This window comes from Pseudophryne corroboree, chromosome 1 (assembly GCF_028390025.1).
Source record: "Pseudophryne corroboree isolate aPseCor3 chromosome 1, aPseCor3.hap2, whole genome shotgun sequence".
Taxonomy (NCBI): Eukaryota; Metazoa; Chordata; class Amphibia; order Anura; family Myobatrachidae; genus Pseudophryne; species Pseudophryne corroboree.
The window spans coordinates 1,098,995,963-1,099,021,887 of NC_086444.1; the positions used below are offsets into that span (position 1 = coordinate 1,098,995,963).

Sequence of the window (25,925 nt, forward strand, 5' to 3'; positions counted from 1 at the left end):
AATAACTTTCCGACTCTCCTGCGCCCCTAAAATACATGTATGTATCCAGTTTAGAGTCACACACACACAGGCGGGGATTCAATTTAATGCAGAAGAGATTAATCGTGCTTTTGGACTTGTAGCATTTTTTCTGCAGGGGTCAAATCAATAAGAGGCTTTATTCCAGAGCGACGTCTGTGGGGAACTTAATAGCACCCCAAGCAAACACACAGTTCAGGGATTCAGAGAAATGAGATGGCAAATGCATTGATTTTTATGTACTATATTTAACTCAATTTGTACACCTCTTTTGTGATGAACAATTGGCAAATTGTGAAAAAGCTGTCCTGCACAGTACTCCTGCATACCAAGCAGTGGCTTTTTTATTTTGGTTGTAAAAATCTGCAAAATAAATCAATGTGGAACGATAGAAAGGTGCTGCAGAGGTAAAGGCTAAATTTGATTGAATATAAAAACAAATTATCCTTTGTATTTTTTTTATAGCAATTGATTCTAAATATGATACTGTATAGGTATCAAGGATAAACAGAAGTGAAGGTCAGCGCTAGATCTTGCCACTGAAGCAGCAGATTCTTAAAGGCACCTTGAGACAAGACATCTCCACATTCCAATGCAAAGATGCATGTCTCACTTATCCGTGCTAATTTGGCATTCCCCACTTGATCTACACTGCTATATAAAATGTGAGATTGTGATGGCTGGGACAGCAAGGTGTAGATTAACTCGGACTGTTAAACTGGGTACACATTAGACCATGTGTACCAAGCACAACATCATCAGCGAGGGGAACCGACGGGGCTGCTGGTACACCCCCACCGGTTCCCTTCGCTGGCAGCGAAGGAGCGATGGCAGGAGGAGTAGGGACCATGCTGCATTCGGCAACATGGCCCTTGCTGGCAATGTTGCCCGTCAGACCTTCATGAAACATGTGCAGAGAGATTAGATTTTGATGGGTTATGTTCAAACGGAAATCTAAACTGCAGTGTAAACATAAAGCTGTCTAACATGTGTGGGCTACATGCAAAAGCAACCGGTATTTACTCTGCAGAGAAACAAAATAACCCACCCAAATCTCTCTGCGCGTTACATCTGCCCCACCTGCAGTGCAGCATTGTTTTGCCCAGTTGTGTGCTTTTTTTGCTTTGCCAACAAACCTGAATCAGGCCCAATAACCGCACTGTGATACGTGGGTAAGAGCAGTATGTGAGTAGAATGATCCCTGACGAGGAGAGATGCTCTTCTATGGCTACTCATCAAATATCTTACTAACCAGTTGGTGCTGTCCCAGGCATTATGGAAGCTCTCAACCAAGTGGTGGGGGAACTTTGTGAAACTGAAGTTTTGAACCAAATTGGAATGTGTATATAAGAAAATCCCTACACAGAGGAGAAGTTGGGAAAGTTAATTATTTTTAAATACAAATCTTAAACTATCACAGATCAAAAATAAATACATTGGGGTGGAGTCAGGGGCATTTGTGATGACTTCTTCCCCTCCTGGATCACACCATCAAGAGGATCTGATGAAGACCAAGTAGAAGGACTTCTACTGACCTTGTGACTACTTCAATAGGTTGTTTTTCAACAATGCCTCATCGCAACACTCCCCTGGGTCCCAAAAGAATCCCTCCCTGCCAGGCAGGCATAGGCTTTATTATAGCAAACACTGATAATGTTAGTCCCCCCTCCCCAATTTATTTTTACATCCTGGCAATCAATGTGTCAGGAGGCTGATTAAGATAAGATTTACTACAATGAAACTAGCAGTACCATTAAAAAAAGAAATTAAAAAAATAAATAAAAATAAATATAAAGTAATAATACAGAAACACCCTTCTAAAGAGTGCCAATTTCCAATGTTGGAGGGCAGTAGTATCCTATGGATAGAGTATCACTGGTATCCATGGCTTAATGAACAGAAAGGGTTGGAGAGAGCAGTAAACTCACTCATCGTCTCATCATTGCACTGTAGTATGGTGGATAAATAGGTTGTTGCTGCAAAACAATTACAATCCACTGTAATCGCAGCTTAAGAGGACATCAATATATAGTTCACTATACATTAAACCTAAACATTTTGAAATCAATGTCAACAACCACCTACATGAAAATGAACATAGTGACTTAATCACTGTTCAACCTCACCTTTATACAAGATGCAATTTTTTGTTGATTTACGTATGAATTTAAGTGAGGGTGATCTATTAACCACTTAATTGACTAATGTTTATTAAAAAAAACGCTCAGACATTGACAGGTTTTTTTGATGGAATTAGATTCAGATTTTTTATTTTATTTTTGAACAATGGGGGTCATTCCGAGTTGATCGTAGCTGTGCTAAATTTAGCACAGCTATGGTCATGTTCCCAGACATGTGGGGGGACGCCCAGCACAGGGCTAGCGCACCCGCATGTCTATCCGTGTCCCCCCCCCCCCCGCACAAGTACAAAAGTATTGCACAGCGGCGATGCTTTTGTACTTGTTGAATAACTCCCGGCCAGCGCAGCTCCTGTGGCCGACCGGGAGTTGCTTGTCGCTGCCCCACCGCCCGCACGATCCGGCCACGCCTGCGTTGGCCATACCGCGCCCTCAAAACGGCAGCCAAACGCCGGCGTGCCGCCCCCTCCCGCCCAGCGACTTCCTCTGCCTGTCAATCAGGCAGAGGTGATCGCTAGGGGACGACGCGGCCGTCCGGCATGCGCGCACTGCGGCACCGGCAAATGCGCAGTTCCGACCCAACCGTTGCAATAAACTGCAGCGAACAATCGGTCAAAGCAGAACACGGTACAATAGAAAAAAAAACACAAATTACATGATACATATTGAGGCATTAAGTCTGAAACCAGCAGAGTTAGGTGAATAGTGGAAACGAAGGCTAAATCGGCCAAGAACATGTAATATCTGACACTGCAATACCCAATTTTCATTTACATCAACAAAAGAGACGTCTAGAAACATAACATAAAACAATAGACTAAGGGGGGGGGGGGAGAAAAGGAATGCAAGAATAGTAAGTGGCGTGGCTAGAACCATTAAAAAGAAAGGAAAAAAGGAAAGAGACAGGACAATTGGAAAAAAAAAGGGGGGGGGGGGGGTTACGTAAAAGGAGAACTAGCTTTAAAGAAGGACAGCCAGGGCCTCATATTTTGTCAAAAGATTTAGAGGTATGTTTAATGATATTGGTCATAAACTCCATGCGATGAACTGACCAAACCCTGGTGATAACTGAGGTGACAGTGGTTGGGAGGGGCTGTTTCCACTCGGCTGCCAGTTGACAAGTGGCTGCTGAAATGACATGCCTAACAAGTTTATTCTGATGGCAGGTTGCTTCTGGGAAAGGCATTGGTAGGAAGAAAAACTTAGGATCTAGGGGAAGCGAGAGTTGAAGGAGGGAGGAGAGAAGGTTCCTAATATCAGACCAAAAGATGGAGAGCTTGGGGCAGCTCCACCACATGTGGAGTAATGAGCCTTCCTATCTGCAACCTTGCCAGCACTAATTAGAGGCCTTGGGGAATATCCTAGCTATCCTGGAGGAAACCAAGTACTTTTGTAGACGTTTTATTTTATTCTAACACATACTGAGCTTGACACAGCTCCCCCTATAATATCATGCCAATCTCCGGGATCTAAGGACTCACCCAAATCCCGTTCCTAAGCCAGCTCAAAAGAGTCCCATGTGTGCAAAGAGGAAGATGACAGTTCAGAATACAAGGAAGAAATAAGACCAGATGTGGAGAATTGGCGGAGGGAAAGTGACTCAAAAGATGTTAGGGGGTGGGAAACAAGACGGTGTTTGGAGGTACTATGAAAATTACGTAGCTGTAGGTATTGGAAATTTTTTTTGAGGGGATATCAAATTTAGATTGGATGTCGGAAAAAAGGGGAAATGTGAGGTCATGTGATATAGGATTAAGAAATCTGATACCTCCTTTTAACCATGGGGAAAACGTCAGAGGGTCCAGACCGGGTGGGAAATCCTTAGAATTGAACAGAGGGATAATCGGGACAGGCGTTGGAGATAGTCCAAACTTACGAATGGACAAGTCCCAAATCGATCAAGAGTGGGAAACAATTAGATGTTTGCGGACCTTCTTTGGGCGACGGGCTCGAGGAATCCAAAGAACGGAAGCTGGGGAAAGCAGTTCCAGAGACTCAGCCTCAAGGTGAACCCACACTCTAGAGTTATTAAAATAATTCCATAAAATACATTGAGTGAGCTGCGCAGAGAGGTAGTAATGCTTAAAATTGGGAATACCCAAAACCCCTCCCTGAGTCAGGCCTTTTGCCTGCCCAAATAAACTTAGAAGTCTGAAACTGAAGAAATTTTAAAACATATGGAGGGCTACGGATAGGGAGGCTTTGAAAGAGATAAAGGAGTTTAGGGAGAACAGTAATTTTTACAGTGTTAATACGGCCTATCCAGGAGATAATTTGATGGGACCAGGACCAAGGCGTGGAAAGATGGCCTGGAAAAGCTGATGGTATCTTTTAGTTATGAAAATGCCCACATTTTTAGTTATGAAAATGCCCAAATATTTTATCTTCTGAAGACGCCAACTGAATGGGAAAAGGTTTTCTAAGGACGACTAGTCCATTTGTGATATATAAAAATCAAGGACTTCCGTCTTATCAAAATTAATCTTGTAACCAGAGAAGTGGCTATATAAATCCAGTTCAGCTAGAGTGGGTGGGAGCGAGAAGAGGGGGTTAGTGAGTGTTAAAAAGACATCGTCGGCGTACAGAACCAGTTTATGTTCCGTGGTGCTAATACGAACCCCAGATATTTCAGAGTTGGCACGAAGTCTAGCAGCCATGGGCTCAATAATGAGAGCGAAAACGAGTGGAGAGAGGGGGCATCCCTGACGTGTGCAATTGGAAATATCGAAAGGCATCGAGGTCAGACAGTTTGCAGAGACAGCAGCAGAGAGTGAATGGTAAAGGGCTGCTATTCCCTGCAGAAATCTGCCAGAGAAGCCCATTGACCCAAGAACACCAAACATGAACAGCCAGGATATGCGGTCGAAAGCCTTTTCGGCATCCAAAGACTTAAACAAAGAGGGAATTTTTCCGCCATGAATGGAGTGTATCAGGTCGATGGTCCTCCTGGTGTTGTCAGGAGCTTGACGGCCCGGGATAAACCCCACCTGATCAGGGTGAATTAAAGTTGGCAGGTGGGGATTCAGTCTATTTGCAAGGATTTTTGCACATTGGGGCAGATGTATTAACCTGGAGAAGGCATAAAGGAAGTGATAAACCAGTGATATTTGCAAGGTGATAAACATACCAGCCAATCAGCTCCCATATGTAAATTAACAGTTAGGAGCCGATTGGCTGGTGCATTATCACCTTGCACTTAACACTGCTTTATCACTGGTTTATCACTTCCTTATGCCTTCTACAGGTTAATACATCTACCCCATAATTTGAGGTCGACGTTGAGAAGGGAAATTGGCCTAAAGTTAGAACAAAGTGAATGATCCTTTCCGGGTTTCGGAATCACAGTTATGTTAGCAGTCGTCGTGGCACAGTCAAAGGAAGTCCCGTCCAGCACTCTTTTATAAAGTCCGTCAGGTAGGGAGTAAGGACATCAGAGTCTTCCGGGCCGGGGGCAGAACAGCCTTTAAGGGATTTAATGGCAGCCAGAACTTCGTTTTGCGAGATACTAGAGTTAAGTGTTGAGAGTTAATCTGGGGAAAGTTTAGGAAGTGGGGAATTTGCCAGATAAGAGTCTAGGCTGTCAAACTGAGGGGAATGGTCAGCGCAGGAGCTAGGGAGGTTATACAAGGAGGAATAAAATTCTCTAAATTCATGGACAATTTTGATTGGGTCATAAGTAGTGGAGTTAGTGTGGGGAGAGCGAATCTTAATTAAATTGAGGGAGCGTTTCTTTCTGAGTTTTTTGGCCAGCATAGAATCAGCCTTGTCGTCCTTATCATATAAGCTCTGCTGGAGTTCTTGCATGGCGATGGCAGCCCTCTTAGAAAGAAGGGTATTAAGTTGGCCTCTGACAGTCGAAATCTCGGTCAGAAGGGTTGATGTGGGTTTACGTTTATGACTATCTAGAAAGGCAGCAAGCCGATGCTGTAAAGAGGTTATTTCTTCGGCAACACGTTTTACGTAAGTCGGAGATGAAGCTAATAAGATGGCCGCGGATGGTGGCCTTATGGGCCTCCCAAACGACCTACGGTGATACGTCTGAGGTAGAATTAATTAGAAAATAATCAGAGATAGCCTGTTAGATTGTAGAGAAGATAGTCGGATGTAACAAAAAAGTGAGTCATCGAGACGCCACCTACGAGGGCGGGAATACGGTCTGAAGAGGTCGAGGAGGATAAAGACTCCTGCATGATCTGTCCAGGAAAGGGGGGTAATTCCGGCTGGAGTAGTCAGGGCGGTTAATGAGCGGGAGACAAAAATCATGTCTATGCGTGAATATATATTGGGAGTCATTCAGACCTAATCGATTGCTAGCATTATTTGCAGCGCTGCAATCAGGTCAGAACTGTGCATGTACCGCAATTCGCATGCGCGTCGCACGGGTACAAAGCGGATCACTGCTGTGCGAAGGGTTTTGCGAAGAATCCATTCGCACAGGCTATCGCAAGGAGATTGACAGGAAGAAGCAGTTTGTGGGTGGCAACACAGGAGTATTCAAGCGTTTGCAGGGCGGGTGTCTGATGTCAATTCCGGGCCCCGGATAGGCTGAAGTGATCGCAGCGGCTGAGTAATTCCTGGGCAACTCAGAAACTGCACAAAGTTTTTTTGTACCGCTCGGCTGCACATGCGTTCGCACACTTGCAAAGCTAAAATACACTCCCCTGTGGGCGGCGACTATGCGAACGCAGGACTGCAAAAAAACCCTAGTGAGCGATCAGGTCTGAATGAGGCCCATTGTGCGGTGGGGAGAAATGGCTGTAGTCACGAGCAGTACAGTTTTTAAGACACCAGGAGTCATAAAGATGATATTGTTTAAGCAATGAAGATAAACATAGTGCGTCTTTTGAAAGAGGAGGGTGAGGACCTATCAAGGCTCGGGTTAAGGATAACATTAAAGTCCCGCGCTATAATGAGATGACCCTGCGCATGTTGCTCAATGCACTAGAACAGCCTAGAAAAAAAAAGGGCCAAGAGTTTGGTTTGGAGCATATACTGAAACAAGAGTAACACTTTGTGAGCAAAGCGAGCCAGACACAATAAGAGAACGACCCTCCGGGTCAGAATAGGTGGCAGAGTGCAAGAAATGAGTCTTTTATAAAACAGTATTGCAACACCTCGTTTCTTGCAGTCCACAGAAGCATAAAAAAAAGTTTGAGAGATATGCTTCCCCTATAATAGAGTGTGGGTTCCAGTGAGGAGAGTTTCCTGCAAAAACACTATGGGGGTTATTCAGAGTTGATCGCTAGCTGCCGTTGTTCGCAGCGCAGCGATCAGCCTAAAAAAAAACCAAGATTTTACTCACCGGTAATTCTATTTCTCGTAGTCCGTAGTGGATGCTGGGGACTCCGTAAGGACCATGGGGAATAGACGGGCTCCGCAGGAGACTGGGCACTCTAAAGAAAGATTTAGTACTACCTGGTGTGCACTGGCTCCTCCCTCTATGACCCTCCTCCAGACCTCAGTTAAGGAAACTGTGCCCAGAAGAGCTGACAGTACAAGGAAAGGATTTTTGGAATCCAGGGTAAGACTCATACCAGCCACACCAATCACACCGTACAACTTGTGATAACATACCCAGTTACCAGTATGAACAACAAACAAGCATCACTCAACTGATGCCACATAACATAACCCTTTAGGAAGCAATAATAAGAATTTACTCACCGGTAATTCTATTTCTCGTAGTCCGTAGTGGATGCTGGGAACTCCGTAAGGACCATGGGGAATAGACGGCTCCGCAGGAGACTGGGCACAACTAAAGAAAGCTTTAGGACTACCTGGTGTGCACTGGCTCCTCCCTCTATGACCCTCCTCCAGACCTCAGTTAGGATACTGTGCCCGGAAGAGCTGACACAATAAGGAAGGATTTTGAATCCCGGGTAAGACTCATACCAGCCACACCAATCACACCGTACAACTCGTGATAATAAACCCAGTTAACAGTATGATAACAACGGAGCCTCTGAACAGATGGCTCTCAACAATAACCCGATTATTTAACAATAACTATTTACAAGTATTGCAGACAATCCGCACTTGGGATGGGCGCCCAGCATCCACTACGGACTACGAGAAATAGAATTACCGGTGAGTAAATTCTTATTTTCTCTGACGTCTTAGTGGATGCTGGGAACTCCGTAAGGACCAAGGGGATTATACCAAAGCTCCCAAACGGGCGGGAGAGTGCAGATGACTCTGCAGCACCGAATGAGCAAACTCAAGGTCCTCCTCAGCCAGGGTATCAAATTTGTAAAATTTAGCAAAAGTGTTAGACCCTGACCAAGTAGCCGCTCGGCAAAGTTGCAGTGCCGAGACCCCTCGGGCAGCCGCCCAAGATGAGCCCACCTACCTTGTGGAATGGGCTTTTACTGATTTAGGCTGCGGCAGTCCTACCGCAGAATGCGCAAGCTGAATAGTGCTACAAATCCAGCGATTGCCCTCATTCCGAGTTGTTCGCTCGCAAGCTGCTTTTAGCAGCATTGCACACGCTAAGCCACCGCCCTCTGGGAGTGAATCTTAGCTTCTTAAAATTGCGAACGAAAGATTCTCAAAATTGCGATTACACACCTCTTAGCAGTTTCTGAGTAGCTCCAGACTTACTCGGCATCTGCGATCAGTTCAGTGCTTGTCGTTCCTGGTTTGACGTCACAAACACACCCAGCGTTCGCCCAGACACTCCTCCGTTTCTCCAGCCACTCCCGCGTTTTTCCCAGAAACGGTAGCGTTTTTTCGCACACACCCATAAAACGGTCAGTTTCCGCCCAGTAACACCCACTTCCTGTCAATCACATTACGATCTCCAGAACGATGAAAAAGCCGTGAGTAAAAATCCTAACTGCATAGCAAATTTACTTGGCGCAGTCGCAGTGCGGACATTGCGCATGCGCGTTAGCGATTCATCGCTCCGTTGCGAAAAAAACAACAACGATCGATCAACTCGGAATGACCCCCAATAGTCTGCTTAGAAGCAGGAACACCCAGCTTGTTGGGTGCATACAGGATAAACAGCGAGTCAGTTTTCCTGACTCTAGCCGTCCTGGAAACATACATTTTCAGGGCCCTGACTACGTCCAGTAACTTGGAATCCTCCAAGTCCCTAGTAGCCGCAGGCACCACAATAGGTTGGTTCAAGTGAAAAGCGGATACCACCTTCGGGAGAAACTGAGGACGAGTCCTCAACTCTGCCCTATCCATATGGAAAATCAGATAAGGGCTTTTACAAGACAAAGCCGCCAATTCTGATACACGCCTGGCCGAAGCCAGGGCCAACAGCATGACCACTTTCCACGTGAGATATTTCAAATCCACGGTTTTAAGTGGCTCAAACCAATGTGATTTCAGGAACCCCAAAACCACATTGAGATCCCAAGGTGTCACAGGAGGCACAAAAGGAGGCTGAATATGCAGAACTCCCTTGACAAATGTCTGAACTTCAGGCAGTGAAGAAAATCTGGAAGAAAATCGACAGATCCGAAATCTGGACCTTAATGGACCCCAATTTGAGGCCCATCGTCACCCCTGCTTGCAGGAAATGCAGGAATCGACCCAGATGAAATTCCTCCGTTGGGGCCTTTCTGGCCTCACACCAAGCAACATATTTCCGCCAAATGCGGTGGTAATGTTTTGCAGTTACATCCTTCCTGGCTTTGATCAGGGTAGGGATGACTTCCTCCGGAATGCCCTTTTCCTTCAGGATCCGGTGTTCAACCGCCATGCCGTCAAACGCAGCCGCGGTAAGTCTTGGAACAGGCAGGGCCCCTGCTGCAGCAGGTCCCGCCGTAGCGGTAGAGGCCATGGGTCCTCTGAGAGCATCTCTTGAAGTTCCGGGTACCAAGCCCTTCTTGGCCAATCCGGAACCACGAGTATAGTTCTCACTCCTCCCATTCGTATAATTCTCAGTACCTTGGGAATGAGAGGCAGAGGAGGGAACACATAAACTGACTGCTACACCCACGGTGTCACTAGAGCGTCCACAGCTATCGCCTGAGGGTCCCTTGACCTGGCGCAATATCTTTTTAGTTTTTTGTTGAGGCGGGACGCCATCATATCCACCAGTGGTCTTTCCCAACGGTTTACAATCAGTTGGAAGACTTCTGGATGAAGTCCCCACTCTCCCGGGTGGAGGTCGTGCCTGCTGAGAAAGTCTGCTTCCCAGTTGTCCACTCCCGGAATGAACACTGCTGACAGTGCTAACACGTGATTTTCCGCCCATCGGAGAATCCTTGTGGCTTCTGCCATCGCCCTCCTGCTTCTTGTGCCGCCCTGTCTGTTTACATGGGCGACCGCCGTGATGTTGTCTGATTGGATCAGCACCGGCTGGTTTTGAAGCAGGGGTCTTACTTGGCTTAGGGCATTGTAAATGGCCCTTAGCTCCAGAATATTTATGTGTAGTGAAATTTCCGGATTTGACCACAGTCCCTGGAAATTTCTCCCTTGTGTGACTGCTCCCCAGCCCCGAAGGCTGGCATCCGTGGTCACCAGGACCCAGTCCTGTATTCCGAATCTGCGGCCCTGTAGAAGATGAGCACTCTGCAGCCACCACAGTAGAGACACCCTGGTCTTTGGCGACAGGGTTATCCACTGATGCATCTGAAGATGCGATCCGGACCACTTGTCCAACAGGTCCCACTGGAAAGTCCTTGCGTGGAACCTGCCGAATGGAATTGCTTCGTATGAAGCTACCATCTTTCCCAGGACTCTCGTGCATTGATGCACCGACACCTGTCCTGGTTTTAGGAGGTTTCTGACTAGAGATGACAACTCCTCTGCTTTTTCCACTGGAAGAAACACTTTTTTTCTGGTCTGTGTCCAGAATCATTCCCAGGAACAGAAGACGTGTCGTCGGGACCAGCTGTGACTTTGGGATATTGAGAATCCAGCCGTGCTGTTGTAGTACTTCCCGAGAAAGTGCTACCCCTACCAACAACTGTTCCTTGGATCTCGCCTTTATCAGGAGATCGTCCAAGTACGGGATAATTAAAACTCCCTTCTTCCGAAGGAGTATCATCATTTCGGCCATTACCTTGGTAAAGACCCTCGGTGCCGTGGATAACCCAAACGGCAGCGTCTGGAACTGATAGTGACAGTCCTGTACCACAAACCTGAGGTACTCCTGGTGAGGAGGGTAAATGGGGACATGCAGGTAAGCATCCTTGATGTCCAGGGAGACCATGTAATCCCCCTCGTCCAGACTTGCAATAACCGCCCTGAGCGATTCCATCTTGAACTTGAATCTTTTTATATATGTGTTCAAGGATTTTAAATTTAAAATGGGTCTCACCGAACCGTCCGGTTTCGGTACCACAAACATTGTGGAATAGTAACCCCTTCCTTGTTGAAGGAGGGGTACCTTGATAATCACCTGCTGTGAATACAGCTTGTGTATAGCCTCCAACACTGCCTCCCTGGCTGAGGGAGTTGCAGGTAAGGCAGATTTTAGGAAACGGCGGGGGGGAGACGTCTCTAATTCCAGCATGTACCCCTGAGATACTACTTGAAGGATCCAGGGATCCACCTGTGAGCGAGCCCACTGTGTGCTGAAAATTCTGAGACGGGCCCCCACCGTACCCGGGTCCGCCTGTGGAGCCCCAGCGTCATGCGGTGGACTTAGCGGAAGCGGGGGAGGACTTCTGCTTCTGGGAACTGGCTGTATGCTGCAGCTTTTTCCCTCTACCTCTGCCTCTCGGCAGAAAGGATGCGCCTCTAGCCCTCTTGTTTTTATGGGGCCGAAAGGACTGTACATGATAATACGGTGCTTTCTTTTGCTGTGGGGTAACTTGTGGCAAAAATGTTGATTTCCCAGCCGTTGCCGTGGAAACAAGGGTCGAAAGACCATCCCCAAACAGCTCCACCCCTTTATAAGGCAAAACTTCCATGTGCCTTTTTGAATCGGCATCACCTGACCACTGCCGAGTCCACAACCCTCTCCTGGCGGCAATGGACATTTAGCTTATTTTCGATGCCAGCCGGCAAATATCCCTCTGTGCATCACGCATGTATAAGACAGCGTCTTTTATATGCTCTATTGTCAGCAAAATATTGTCCCTATCCAGGGTATCAATATTATCCGACAGGGAATCTGACCACGCAGCTGCAGCACTGCACATCCATGCTGAGGCAATAGCTGGTCGCAGTATAATGCCCGTGTGTGTATATATAGACTTAAGGGTAGCCTCCTGCTTCCTATCAGCAGGTTCCTTTAGGGCGGCCGTATCCGGAGACGGTAGTGCCACCTTCTTTGACAAACGTGTAAGCGCTTTATCTACCCTAGGGGGTGTTTCCCAACGTGACCTATCCTCTGGCGGGAAAGGGTACGTTGCTAATAACCGTTTAGAATTACTAATTTCTTTTCGGGGGAAGCCCACGCTTCTTCACACACCTCATTTAATTCCTCAGATGCAGGAAAAACTACTGGTAGTTTTTTCTCACCAAACATAATACCCTTTTTAGTGGTACCTGGGGTAATATCAGAAATGTGTAATACATTTTTAATTGCCTAAATCATGTAACGGGTGGCCCTATTGGAAGTTACATTGGTCTCCTCGTCGTCGACACTGGAGTCGGTATCCGTGTCGACGTCTGTGTCTGCCATCTGAGGTAGCGGGCGTTTCAATGCCCCTGATGGCTTTTGAGACGCCTGGACAGGCACAAGCTGAGTAGCCGGCTGTCCCATGTCGTCAAACCTTTTATGTAAAGAGCTGACACTGTCACGTAATTCCTTCCATAAGTCCATCCACTCAGGTGTCGACCCCGCAGGGGGTGACATCACATTTACCGGCATTTGCTCCGCCTCCACATCATTTTCCTCATCATACATGTCGACACAGCAGTACCGACACACCGCACATACACAGGGAATGCTCTGATAGAGGACAGGACCCCACAAAGCTCCCAAACGGGCGGGAGAGTGCGGATGACTCTGCAGCACTGAATGAGCAAACACAAGGTCCTCCTCAGCCAGGGTATCAAACTTGTAGAATTTTGCAAATGTGTTTAAACCCGACCAAGCAGCAGCTCGGCAAAGCTGTAATGCCGAGACCCCTCGGGCAGCCGCCCAAGAAAAGCCCACCTTTCTTGTGGAATGGGCTTTCACTGATTTTGGATGCGGCAAACCAGCCGCAGAATGAGCCTGCTGAATCGTGCCACAGATCCAGCGAGCAATAGTTTGCTTTGAAGCAGGAGCACCCAGCGAGTCAGTCTTCCTGACTCCAGCCGTTCTGGTCACATAAATCTTCAAAGCCCGGACTACGTCAAGCAACTTGGAATCCTCCAAGTCACAAGTAGCCGCAGGCACCACAATAGGTTGGTTCAAATGAAAGGATGACACCACCTTTGGCAGAAATTGCGGACGAGTCCGCAACTCTGCCCTAGCCATATGGAAAACCAGATAAGGGCTTTAACATGACAAAGCCGCCAATTCTGACACACGCCTAGCCGAAGCTAAGGCCAACAGCATGACCACTTGCCACGTGAGATACTTTAGCTCCACAGTTTTAAGTGGCTCAAACCAGTGGGATTTCAGGAAACTCAACACCACGTTAAGATCCCAAGGTGCCACTGGTGGCACAAAAGGGGGCTGAATATGCAGCACTCCCTTAACAAACGTCTGAACCTCCGGCAGTGAAGCCAGTTCTTTTTGAAAGAAAATGGATAGGGCCGAAATTTGGACCTTTATGGACCCTAATTTTAGGCCCATAGTCATTCCTGACTGTAGGAAGTGCAGGAATCGACCCAGCTGGAATTCCTCTGTAGGGGCCTTCCTGGCCTCACACCAAGCAACATATTTTCGCCATATACGGTGATAATGCTTTGCTGTCACGTCCTTCCTAGTCTTTATCAGCGTAGAAATAACTTCATCCGGAATGCCTTTTTCCGCTAGGATCCGGCTTTCAACCGCCATGCCGTCAAACGCAGCCGCGGTAAGTCTTGGAACAGACAGGGCCTTTGTTGTAACAGGTCCGGTCTGAGAGGCAGAGGCCATGGGTCCTCTGTGAGCATTTCTTGCAATTCCGGGTACCAAGTCCTTCTTGGCCAATCTGGATCAATGAGTATTGTTCTCACTCCTCTTTTTCTTACAATTCTCAGCACTTTTGGTATGAGAGGAAGAGGAGGAAACACATAGACAGACTGGAACACCCACGGTGTTACTAGTGCGTCCACCGCTATCGCCTGAGGGTCCCTTGACCTTGAGCAATACCTTTGTAGCTTTTTGTTGAGACGGGACGCCATCACGTCCACCTGTGGCAGTTCCCATCGATTTGCAATCTGCGTGAAGACTTCTTGATGAAGTCCCCACTCTCCCGGGTGGAGGTCGTGCCTGCTGTGGAAGTCTGCTTCCCAGTTGTCCACTCCCGGAATGAACACTGCTGACAGTGCTAGTACGTGATTCTCCGCCCAACGAAGAATCCTGGTGGCTTCTGCCATTGCCACCCTGCTTCTTGTGCCGCCCTGGCGGTTTTGCCGAACCTGCGGCCCTCGAGGAGGTGAGCACTTTGCAGCCACCACAGAAGAGACACCCTGGCCCTGGGGGACAGGGTGATCAGCCGATGCATCTGAAGATGCGATCCGGACCACTTGTCCAACAGATCCCACTGAAAGATCCTCGCATGGAACCTGCCGAAGGGAATGGCTTCGTATGACGCCACCATCTTTCCCAGGACTCGCGTGCAGTGATGCACTGATACCTGTTTTGGTTTTAGGAGCTCTCTGACCAGAGTCACGAGCTCCTGAGCCTTCTCCTCCGAGAGAAACACCTTTTTCTGGTTTGTGTCCAGAATCATGTCCAGGAAGGGCAGACGCGTCGCAGGAATCAGCTGCGACTTTGGAATATTCAGAATCCAGCCGTGCTGTTGCAACACTTCCTGAGAGTGTGCTACGCTGATCAGCAACCGCTCCCTGGACCTCGCCTTTATGAGGAGATCGTCCAAGTATGGGATAATTGTAAACCCTTGCTTCCGAAGGAGCACCATCATTTCCGCCATCACCTTGGTAAATATTCTCGGTGCCGTGGACAAGCCAAACGGCAACGTCTGGAATTGGTAATGACAGTCCTGTACCACAAACCTGAGGTACTCCTGATGAGGTGGATAAATGGGGACATGCAAGTACGCATCCTTGATGTCCAGAGACACCATAAAATCCCCTTCCTCCAGGCTTGCAATGACCGCTCTGAGCGATTCCATCTTGAACTTGAATTTCTTCAGATAAATATTCAGGGATTTTAAATTCAAAATGGGTCTGACCGAACCGTCCGGTTTCGGTACCACAAACATGGTGGAATAGTAACCCCTGCCCTGTTGAAGGAGGGGAACCTTCACTACCACCTGGTGGAGATATAGTTTGTGAATTGCTGCCAACACTACCTCCCTTTACATGTGGGAAGCTGGCAAGGCCGATTTTAGGTAACGGTGAGGGGGCGTCACCTCGAATTCCAGCTTGTATCCCTGAGACACAATTTGTATAGCCCAAGGATCCACCCGTGAGCAAACCCACTGGTGGCTGAAATTTCGGAGACGCGCCCCCACCGCTCCTGGCTCCGCCTGTGGAGCCCCAGCGTCATGCGGTGGATTTAGTGGAAGCCGGGGAGGACTTTTGTTCCTGGAAACTAGCTGCATGGTGCAGCTTTTTTCCTCTACCCTTGCCTCTGGCAAGAAAGGATGCACCTCTGACTTTCTTGCTTTTTTGTGAACGAAAGGACTGCATTTGGTAATACGGTGCTTTCTTTGGCTGTGAGGGAATATATGGCAAGAAATTTGACTTCCCAGCCGTAGCTGTGGAAACTAGGTCCGAGAGACCGTCCCCAAACAATTCCTCACGCTTATAAGGTAACACCTCCATGTGTTTTTTAGAGTCGGCATCACCTGTTCATTGCCGAGTCCATAGGACCCTTCTGGAAGAAATCGACATTGCGTTTATTCTAGAGCCCAGCAGGCAAATGTCCCTCTGGGCATCCCGCATATATAGGACAGCGTCTTTGACATGTCCTAGGGTCAGTAAAATAGACTCCCTGTCCAGGGTATCTAACTCCTCAGACAGAGTATCTGTCCATGCTGCTACAGCACTACACATCCAGGCAGAAGCAATTGCTGGCCTCAGAAGAGTACCAGAACATGTATAGACAGACTTCAGGATACCTTCCTGCTTTCTATCCGCAGGATCCTTTAGGGCGGCTCTATCCTGTGACGGCAGGGCCACCTTCTTAGATAAGCGTGTCAACGCTTTGTCTACCCTAGGGGAGGATTCCCAGCGCAACCTATCCGTTGGCGGGAAAGGATACGCCATAAGTAATCTTTTGGAAATCAGTACTTTCCTATCAGGGGAATCCCACGCTTTTTCACATAACTCATGTGAAGGGGGAAAAGTCACTTCTTGCTTTTTCTCCCCAAACATATAAACCCTCTTGTCAGGGACAGGGTTATCCTCCGATATGTGCAATACATCCTTCACTGCTATAATCACGTATCGGATGGCTTTAGACATTTTAGGCTGCAACTTTGCATCATCGTCATCGACACTGGAGTCAGAATCTGTGTCGACATCTGTGTCAACCAACTGGGATAGTGGGCGCTTTTGAGACCCTGACGGCCTCTGAGCTGTAGCATCAGACATTGGTTGAGACCCTGACTGATTATCCCCTTTTATGCAAGGAGCTTACGTTATCATTTATCATTTAACACCTTCCACATATCCATCCAATCCACATATCCATCCAATCAGGTGTCGGCGCCGACACCACATTCACTTGCACTTGTTCTGCCTCCACGTAACCGTCCTCGTCAAACATGTCGACACAAACGTACCGACACACCGCACACACACAGGGAATGCTCTAATGCTCTAATTGAGGACAGGACCCCACGAGGCCTTTTGGGGAGACAGAGAGAGAGAGAGTATGCCAGCACACACCCCAGCGCTGTATAACCCAGGGATTACACAGTAACCTAGTGTTTACCCAGTAGCTGCTGCATTATGATAATTTGCGCCTAAATTTATGTGCCCCCCCCTCTCTTTTTTACCCTTTTTCTACTGCAGGGGAGAGCCTGGGGAGCTTACTCTCAGCGGAGCTGTGGAGAGAAAATGGCGCCGGTTAGTGCTGAGGAAGAAGGCCCCGTCCCCTCAGCGGCGGGCTTCTGTCCCGGGTCTGTGTAAATAAAATGGCGGGGGCTGGTACATATATACAGTGCCCAGCTGTATATATGTGTCCTTTTGCCAAGAGGTATCCTAATTGCTGCCCAGGGCGCCCCCCCGAACCCTCTGGAGCTAATGGTGTCCAGTAGCCTAAGAAGCGTAACCTAGCCGCAGTTAGTAGGTTTGCTTCTCTCCCCTCAGTCCCACGTAGCAGAGAGTCAGTTGCCAGCAGAAGCTCTCTGAAAATAAAAAACATAACTAAAATACTTTCTTATTAGCAAGCTCAGGAGAGCTCACTAAAAGCACCCAGCTCTGGCCGGCCACAGATTCTAACTTAGGTCTGGAGGAGGGGCATAGAGGGAGGAGCCAGTGCACACCAGGTAGTACTAAATCTTTCTTTAGAGTGCCGAGTCTCCTGCGGAGCCCGTCTATTCCCCTTACGGAGTCCCCAGCATCCACTATGACAATGTCTATAATATTTGTCCTATTAAAAACACGTTAAAGGTTAAAGAACACAGTACGCAATTGGCGCAAAAGGTACCGCAAGGGTATGCGCAGACGCTGTGCCCAGGGTGTGAACACAGGCATTGCAGATACTTACAGAATTAAACTAGAATAACTATACCTTAAGGAATGTACTTATACTGTAAACCTCTGTGTAGTGGTAGAGTGTAGATGCAACACCGTGTAACCTTATTAATTTAAAAGCTGTTCGAGCGTCACCGACGCTCTGAGAATACTTAACACTATAAGAAATACACAAATACCGTGCTTAGGGTCTAACGCCTTATATGAATGTTATACTTGCAAAAGAATAATACAATACAAGTCACACACTACAATATAACATAGACTAACTAACCAGATAACTACACAGGAAATACAATACAATACAATTACGTTTAAGGGAAAAAATGAGGGAGAAAGAGGAGAAGAGAGAGAGAGAGAGAGAGAGAGAGAGAGAGAGAGAGAGAGAGAGAGAGAGAGAGATATGGCTCACAATAACTATAAAAACAATATGGTTGCAGAGAAGCTTACACATGTGGGGAACAATCGCTGCGCAGTTAGTCAATGCTGAGAATCTTTGTGGAGAAAATACTTGAGCTTACCCATACTGGCTGTCCCTATATACACAACCCTACAATACCGCATGGGACAGAAGCTAGACTCCATTTTGGGAAACCTCCCATGATTCCAAGGACTGCAACACATGGTTGAAAGGGGGATGCTAGCAGCCATTTTAGATTTGCAGGTCCAAACACATGGCACTCTCTGCTACACCACAATCACATAGCAGAAGACACAAGACTCCATTTTATTCCAAAATGTCCAAGCCTCAAAACAATGCATATGTTCTGATTTTACAAATCCAAACCATCTAAATCACCTTTCACAATTTCAAGCAAACACAGTATCTCAATAACCAGAGCATATGAGCTATCACAAGACCAGACCACCAGGTACCCACAAGTATCAGCCTGCCATTGCTACAAGCACATATTCAAATGTAACTGCATGGTGGTATTCATGATTAACAAGATATATTATAACAAACCAGCACAATCTATTTTAAATCACCATAGGCAAACAAATACCACAAATGCTATGCTACAGGTTGTCTAATGTCCCAGCTACCATCACAGATTCCCAGATCTATCACACAAACAAGTTACAATATCCTATTTAAACCAGCACCATTGACCTTAAAGCAATCTGTCTATATTTCCTTATCTAGCCATGTGAATTCAATACTTAGCCTTTAGCTTGGAGGTCAGTCCTGGGGATGTAGCCGTCATGCTGCTGGGTGCCAGGTAGCTGTGTGAGAGTCTGAGCCCTGTGATTTCCAGTGGATAATATCATACCTGCATTCCAGCTGTGGGGGTGTGTCAACCACAGGAAGTGTGTCTTTCTTGTATCAGGGAGCTGAGCATGTGAGCTTGGTTATGCAAAATGTTGGGTGATGACTAACACATTCCTGTCTTCTGGAGAGCTATTGTTTGGCGAATACAAAACAAAACCCTGTCTCTGGGTTTTGTTCGATATTCATGATGTCCACTTTCAGTTGAGACAATGACATCTCAGCAATCATTCTTCTGGAGACAAATCCAGCCCCATTTCGTAAACACAGGTGTTGGCCCTCCTCATTGAGTCTCAAAGCTCAGTGTAATTAAAGGCTATTGTACTCCGTCTGCGGGAAAGATACTGATTCGGAATACAATTAATCTTCAATTACTATTCCTGTGCTTAACTATGCATATGAAGATGTGAAGCCCTCCCAACATGCAAACTATTGTTTGGGGAATCTCTAAGGTCAAAGAGCCATTTGAGACCCACTGATACCTGCTGGACTCAGGGGAATATTAACTTATAAAATACATTATATGGTTAAATTATGTAACGATTGAGTCGCACGCTATGAACACAAACTCTATCGTAAATGCGCATACCGTGCGCCTGCGGGTGCACGCAACAGCGAGAATGCGCACGCACGGGAGAGCTCACGCATGCGCAGCGCGGACATGTATGAGGTGCAAATATGGCAGTGTGCATAGTGATATTTTTCTGACTTTGACAACTAGGACGTTAGAGAAAAAGGAATTTCTGTGCATGCGTATGTCCTGCAATGTCCCGTAAGGGTACAAATCCCGTTTTGGCTGTGCACAGGTTCTAGCGAAGTTTTCAGTTGCACTGACGGCCGCAAGAAGATTGACAGGAAGGGGGCGTTTCTGGGTGTCAACTGACCGTTTTCAAGGAGTGTCTGAAAAAACGCAGGCGTGGCTGGGCGGGTATATGACGTCAAATCCGGACACAAATAGGCTGAAGTGATCGCAAGCGCTGAGTAGGTTCAGAGCTACTCAGAAACTGCACAAACTGTTTTTGCAGAGCTCGGCTGCACATGCGTTCACACTTCTGCTAAGCTAAAATACACTCCCCAGTGGGTGGCGGCATAGCGTTTGCACGGCTGCTGAAACTAGCCGGCGAGCGATCAACTCGGAATGACCCCCTATATCAGCTTTTTCCCTCAGACAGGCCTCCAGGGCGACAATGTGCTTGTGTGGGACGTTAAGACCATTTACATTAATGGACAGTAATTTAAGGGCCATGGAGTCAAGGGTATAGTCGCTAGGCAGTGGATAAAGTAAAAGGGCTAAAACACTGAGAAAGTCTACCAGACACATGAAGAGGGGGGAAAAAAAGAGAGAAGAAGGAGAGTAGCCACAAACAAGTAAGAAACTGAGGAAAGGGGGAGGAAGCCCAATTGGGCGTAAACCCTCAAACCTAGGAACCCACAAGGGGTTCAGCGTAATGAGGAGTATAATATAGAAAATAACGTACAAGAAGTACAGGGTGCGTGGGTCATAGAAAGGTGGGGGGTTTAAGACACCCCACATCGGGACCTGGGGTCCTAATTAGAACAGCAGCAAAAGAAAAACAGAAAATATTCGGTTAGAAAACATGGGTCAATACTTTTGTGTGTAGTAACTACAAAAACCACTGGAAGTTGAAACATTGAATAAAGCGTATAATGTCCAGGAAGACCTAGACATGACTATGGGAAATGAGAACAGTCAAAAACAAAAACAACTTCCCAGTCATAGGCCGGTAACCACCGAGGACATCGTCCAAGGGGAGGGTGCGGGTGGAAGCATCCAATAAGCAGAAAAGGCAAGATACTATAAGTGGAACCAACAGTCTCACTGAGGGGCAGCATCACGCTCACGATCCTGACGTCTCGTGACAGTAGACCATTCCGGAGCAGGGGGGCATGAACATTAGGGTTTGGGTGAAGTAGGGGACAGAGACGAAGATTCAGGTAACAATTCCAATTTTGCCAGGAGATCCTGGCCTTGAGCAATGGATTTCACAGAATACGAGGAATTGGCAGTGGATACTTGAAGTTGGAAAGGAAAACCCCAACGGTATACGGTATCTGACATCGTGTTGACGTAATAGGCGTGTAATAGGTTGGAGGTCTCTATGCTTCTAGATTGTGGATGGGGCCTGGTTCTAAATTAGCTGGATATCCATATCTTGATAAAGTAATGACCTGGGTATCTCTGGTGGCTTGGAGTAACCGTTCCTTAGTACGGTAATAGTGCAGCCGGACAATGATGTCACGAGGAGGTTGAGCAGACGAGGGCCTCGCTCTATAGGCCCGGTGGGCCCTATCTATCAAATAGTCAGTTGCGTACAAGTCCGGGAGGATGTGTCAGAAGAGGCCACCAAGAAAAGACTGTAGTTCAGAGGTAGAAATGGTCTCGGCCACATTGCGTATCCTCAGATTATTACATTGAGAACGATTTTCTGCGTCATCTTGTTTTTCCTTAAGGGATTCGACCTCATTATGTAACCGCGAAAGTTCTTTGTCAAGGGTAATCTGAGAGAGGCAGAGACGGTCAGTCTTGGATTCTAGGGTATCCGTCCTAGCGCCAAGAGAAGACCGTTCTGATTTAAAGTCATTGACCACCTTAGAAAGTTCCTGCGCAAAGGCCGTTTTGACTCCCTCCAGAAGATTAGTCATAACCGCTTGTATTTACGGGTCAATTTCAACGTCCGCCAGTGGTGGCAAACTGGATGAGGAGCGAGGATTAGGTGACTGTGGAGTCGGCTTGTTTTAGGGCCAAAAAAAGGAAGCCGATGGGGCTTGGGATGACCTCTTCATTTTAGACATAATGAGTTTATGGAGAAATGAAGATAGCGAGCCTACAACACTTGAAGGGGTCTCGTGTCCCAGGGTAGAGTAGCGGAAAATGTGAGTTGCAGGGAAAGTATACAAATGAATAATGTCGCTGCATTCAGATTGATTGAATAGAAAACATATGAGGGGTCCCCAGGACGTCATAAAGGGATTCACATGGGGAGTGGAGTGATTACATACCTATAGAGCCTCAGAGAGAGGGGCTGACCGGTGATCACTGGGAGCAGGCCAGCAGGGTACCAAATTGCTCTGCAGCTTCAGCCTGGGATACAGGAACCAACACCACAGGACAATGCAGGCTCATATGATCCAGGCTGTTCCGTACAAGACTATGTGGCAACGCAATGCAAGCCCTGTGACAGCAATCCAGCCACAGGGGACTATAGAGCAGATAACCTAAATTAAGTGTAGGCAACAGAAACAGAATACCAGTGAGCACTCTGGCTGTTTAGAAGAAAGGCACAGAATTGATGAAATGTTCACTGCGGAGAGGGGCGCCAGCAGCACAGGGGCACTCGACCAGCACTCACCCCACCAGTATCACTTCAGGCCAACCCTGCTGTGAAAGGAGGTTCCAGGGATCTGCTGGTTAGTATTGCCAGCAAATGGGGTATCAGCCTCACAGCGCACAGGCCAGTCACTTTTAGCAGGGGAGAGCAGGCTCAGGACCGCAGCACACAGCCCCAATGAGCCCCCAGCCAGCGGCACTAGTCCCAGGGGAGAGTAGGAGCAATCAGCCCCCCTCAGAGCAGAGCAACAGTCCCCCAGGCTGCCGCTCCCCCACACCTCCGGCCGCGGTCCGCAGCACACTCCCAGGGGATCTGCAGTCTCCGGAGCCAATTAACCAGCGCAGCTGCCTCCCTGTGCGTCCCGCTGTCTGCTCCTTCCGGTCCCTGTAGCAGCACGTAGAGGAGACCCGGCGGGCTGATGACACCGGGAGGAAGGAGGTCCACTGGTGCTAAGTAGGGCCAGGAGGTGGGGGGAACCACGCGGGAGCAGAAGTGAATGAGGGACAGGGAAAAAGGGCACACTGTAGTAGAGGAATAACAGGAGTTCTCCTGAAACACGTCCGCACAGCAAGCCGGTTAAGCCACACCTAGATTCATATTTTTTAACTAAACATTGTCCAAAACTATTTTCTTAAAAACAAAACTAACATAAAAAAAACAAAAAACCATTGGTGTAAACATTGATGGTCGGAACATCGCGACCATCAATGATTGGACCATCGCGACTTCCATTTCCAGACATCAGATCCTCCCAGCAGCCCCTGGAGCCCCTCGGGAAGGTGAGGGGCTGTTTTTTGTTTTCAACCATTCCCCAGCGGCTGCTAATGTCTGCAGCCGCTGGGTGGGTGGTGCTGCCGGGCTGACCGTTCAGCAGTGATCGGCAGTATGGCAGGCACTGGGTGCGGAGGGATCCAGGAAGCCTTTGAGAGCAGCAACTGCAGGAAACTTTGCTTCCTGCTGCTGCACAGTGAGCTTTCTGACTGGTCGCATCAGATGTGACCAAGTCAGGGAAAGCCCAGCCTGGTGTGGTCGCATCTTATGCAACCATGCAAGGCAAGTGGTTAATTAAGGATTACAAGTATGGATGTAGTTGCTCTGAACACAAGAACAAAGCACGGGTACATTTGCTATATGTTTGCTCCCCTGAGCAGGACTCCATTCATTAAGCCCTTTCACGGTCTACTACCATCACTCACCACACCCATTCCTCTTCAGCACTTCTCATTGGATCAGACAGTACAAGGAGGTGGGGAGGCGGAGCTCTGCCAAGTGGAGTACTTAGCATACAAGTCTATGGCCCTGTATGGATGAGTTGGAGAGGGGAAACTTTTATACATTAATTACTTTGATGTATGAAATAATGCAATCAATACCATTTAATAAGCATGAATTAACTGTAGTAGTTTTGAGTGTTGGTTACTTTGCTACATTCCACTTTATGTGGCATCTTATGGTATTGTAATAAATCACGTTTACAGGCACTGTCTTGAGATTTCTGGAGTCACAAAGGCAAAGAAAGACTTCTTTCAGCAGACTAGAACAGTCACTGCGGCAAAACTTCAACTAACCTCTTCAGATTAAAAACATTTCTGTTTCTAGCAGTGCAGCTTACCTTCCTTTCTGTCAGGAGATTCTTGTATCCACTCGCACCAAGTGACAGCAGTGTTATTAGGACATCCAGAGACGGAGAGGCAGATGCTCTCCCTGGGTACATTTTACTAATTTCGTCAATAAAAGAACTGTTGAAACCAGCGATAACAGCGCCACCTACTGGAACCATGAAATTCTTGTCTAAGCTCTGCACAAATGCATCAATTCTGCCCTTGCAAGCTCCCTGGACAAATGGAAGAGAAAAATTATTTAACTCCAATGGTTTTTAGCTGTTTTTTTTTTTCTCCGACCTTTATAACATATCAAATGCACAATATTAAAGTAGCATCAGGACAAATACTGTACAGAGGTAAAAAAAAATGTATGTGAAATCTCAATTAAGGCCTTTCAAAACAGGTACCATAATGTAATAAATCGCAAAAACATCAATGAGGATAGATATCTAAGGAGGAAAAAGAGCAAGGGGAAAGGGAGCCTGTTGGTGCAGACAGTGAGCAGCAGAAGGATAAGTCAGTAGGAAAAGAATTAAAAAGTAGACAAAGGAGGTTTGGCTGCAAAGGGCGAGCTTCAGGGCGTCCAAACTTTAACAAAGTGTGCTGGGGTATTAGGTATAGTGTAGGTTATAGGCTGATAGTTTGTGTTATTATTATACATTATTCCAGCACAGGCTGAATCCAGGGCTTTCTGACGAGGTCCCCATTCACAAATGGGTAACGGCTCGGGTTACAATCAGCCCCTGTACACTAGTTAACGACAACAGGGAGTAGACTGTCGTTATGTAGGATAACACTAAACCACCTGCAGTGAAGTCATGAGATGCTAGTGAATTGATGAGATGTAGTCAGCCTTACCCTAAGCAGCTTGTGGTCACCCACATATTGGAGACCTATAATAAAGGGACACACATTAGTCACATTACCTGTTGGATTAGATGCATACACTTTGAAGACTGAACGCCATAGGCATTGTTGACTATATGTGGAATGTCATACTTGGCACAGATCACTGCCAATTCTTCCAGCCTAAAAAGAGAGCACAAATAGAGAACTAAGGGGTCTATTTACTAAGCCTTGGATGGAGATAAAGTCGCTGGAGATAAAGTACCAGCCAATCAGCTCCTAACTGTCATTTTTCAAACACAGCCTGTGGCATGGCAGTTAGGAGCCGATTGGCTGGTACTTTATCCCAGCGACTTTATCTCCATCTAAGGCCTAAGGGCCCTACTCACTGGCCGACCCGCCGCCGAGCTGCCCGACGGCGGATACGGCCGACGAGCGACCCGGCGGCGGGGGGGCAGTGACGGGGGGAGTGAAGTTTCTTCACTCCCCCCGTCACCCGGCTGCATTGAAGTGCAGGCAAATATGGACGAGATCGTCCATATTGGCCTGCATGCACAGCCGACGGGAGACCAGCGATGAACGAGCGCGGGGACGTGCAACGTTCATCGCTGGAGTCTCCACACTGAAAGATATGAACGAGTTCTCGTTCATTTATGAACGAGATCGTTCATATCTTTCCGAAAATCGGCCAGTGTGTAGGGCCCTTTAGTAAATAGACCCCTAAGACAGATCTGTGTGAATTATATATTAGTCGTTTTTAATATACCAGGCATTCTTCTATAAAATACCAACAAAAACATGTACTGCATGAGTGTTGCCTAATATATGGTAAGATGCAGCAGTTTGTGGAAGTTTTCATTATATTTTAAGCTATTTACACAGCAGGACGTGTTGACGATGTGGTCACAGATGGTGTGTTCTTACAGTGCTAAGACTCCCTTTTGGGAGTGACAGTACTGGGAAAGGACGTGTTATCTGGGAATAT

The 25,925-nt window shown here is 47.2% G+C and overlaps 1 protein-coding gene across 2 annotated transcripts in view; it reads right to left on the bottom strand.

Moving 5' to 3' along the window:
• SEPSECS (Sep (O-phosphoserine) tRNA:Sec (selenocysteine) tRNA synthase) overlaps positions 1-25,925 on the bottom strand; it is a 103,784-nt gene that overhangs the window by 42,068 nt on the left and 35,791 nt on the right. For both annotated transcript variants that reach the window (XM_063921914.1, XM_063921923.1), the window contains exons 6-7: positions 25,021-25,123; positions 24,103-24,324 (exon numbers count right to left, since the gene is read on the bottom strand). In XM_063921914.1, the coding sequence (XP_063777984.1) occupies positions 24,103-24,324; positions 25,021-25,123 (325 nt within the window). The remainder of the gene's footprint in view (positions 1-24,102; positions 24,325-25,020; positions 25,124-25,925) is intronic.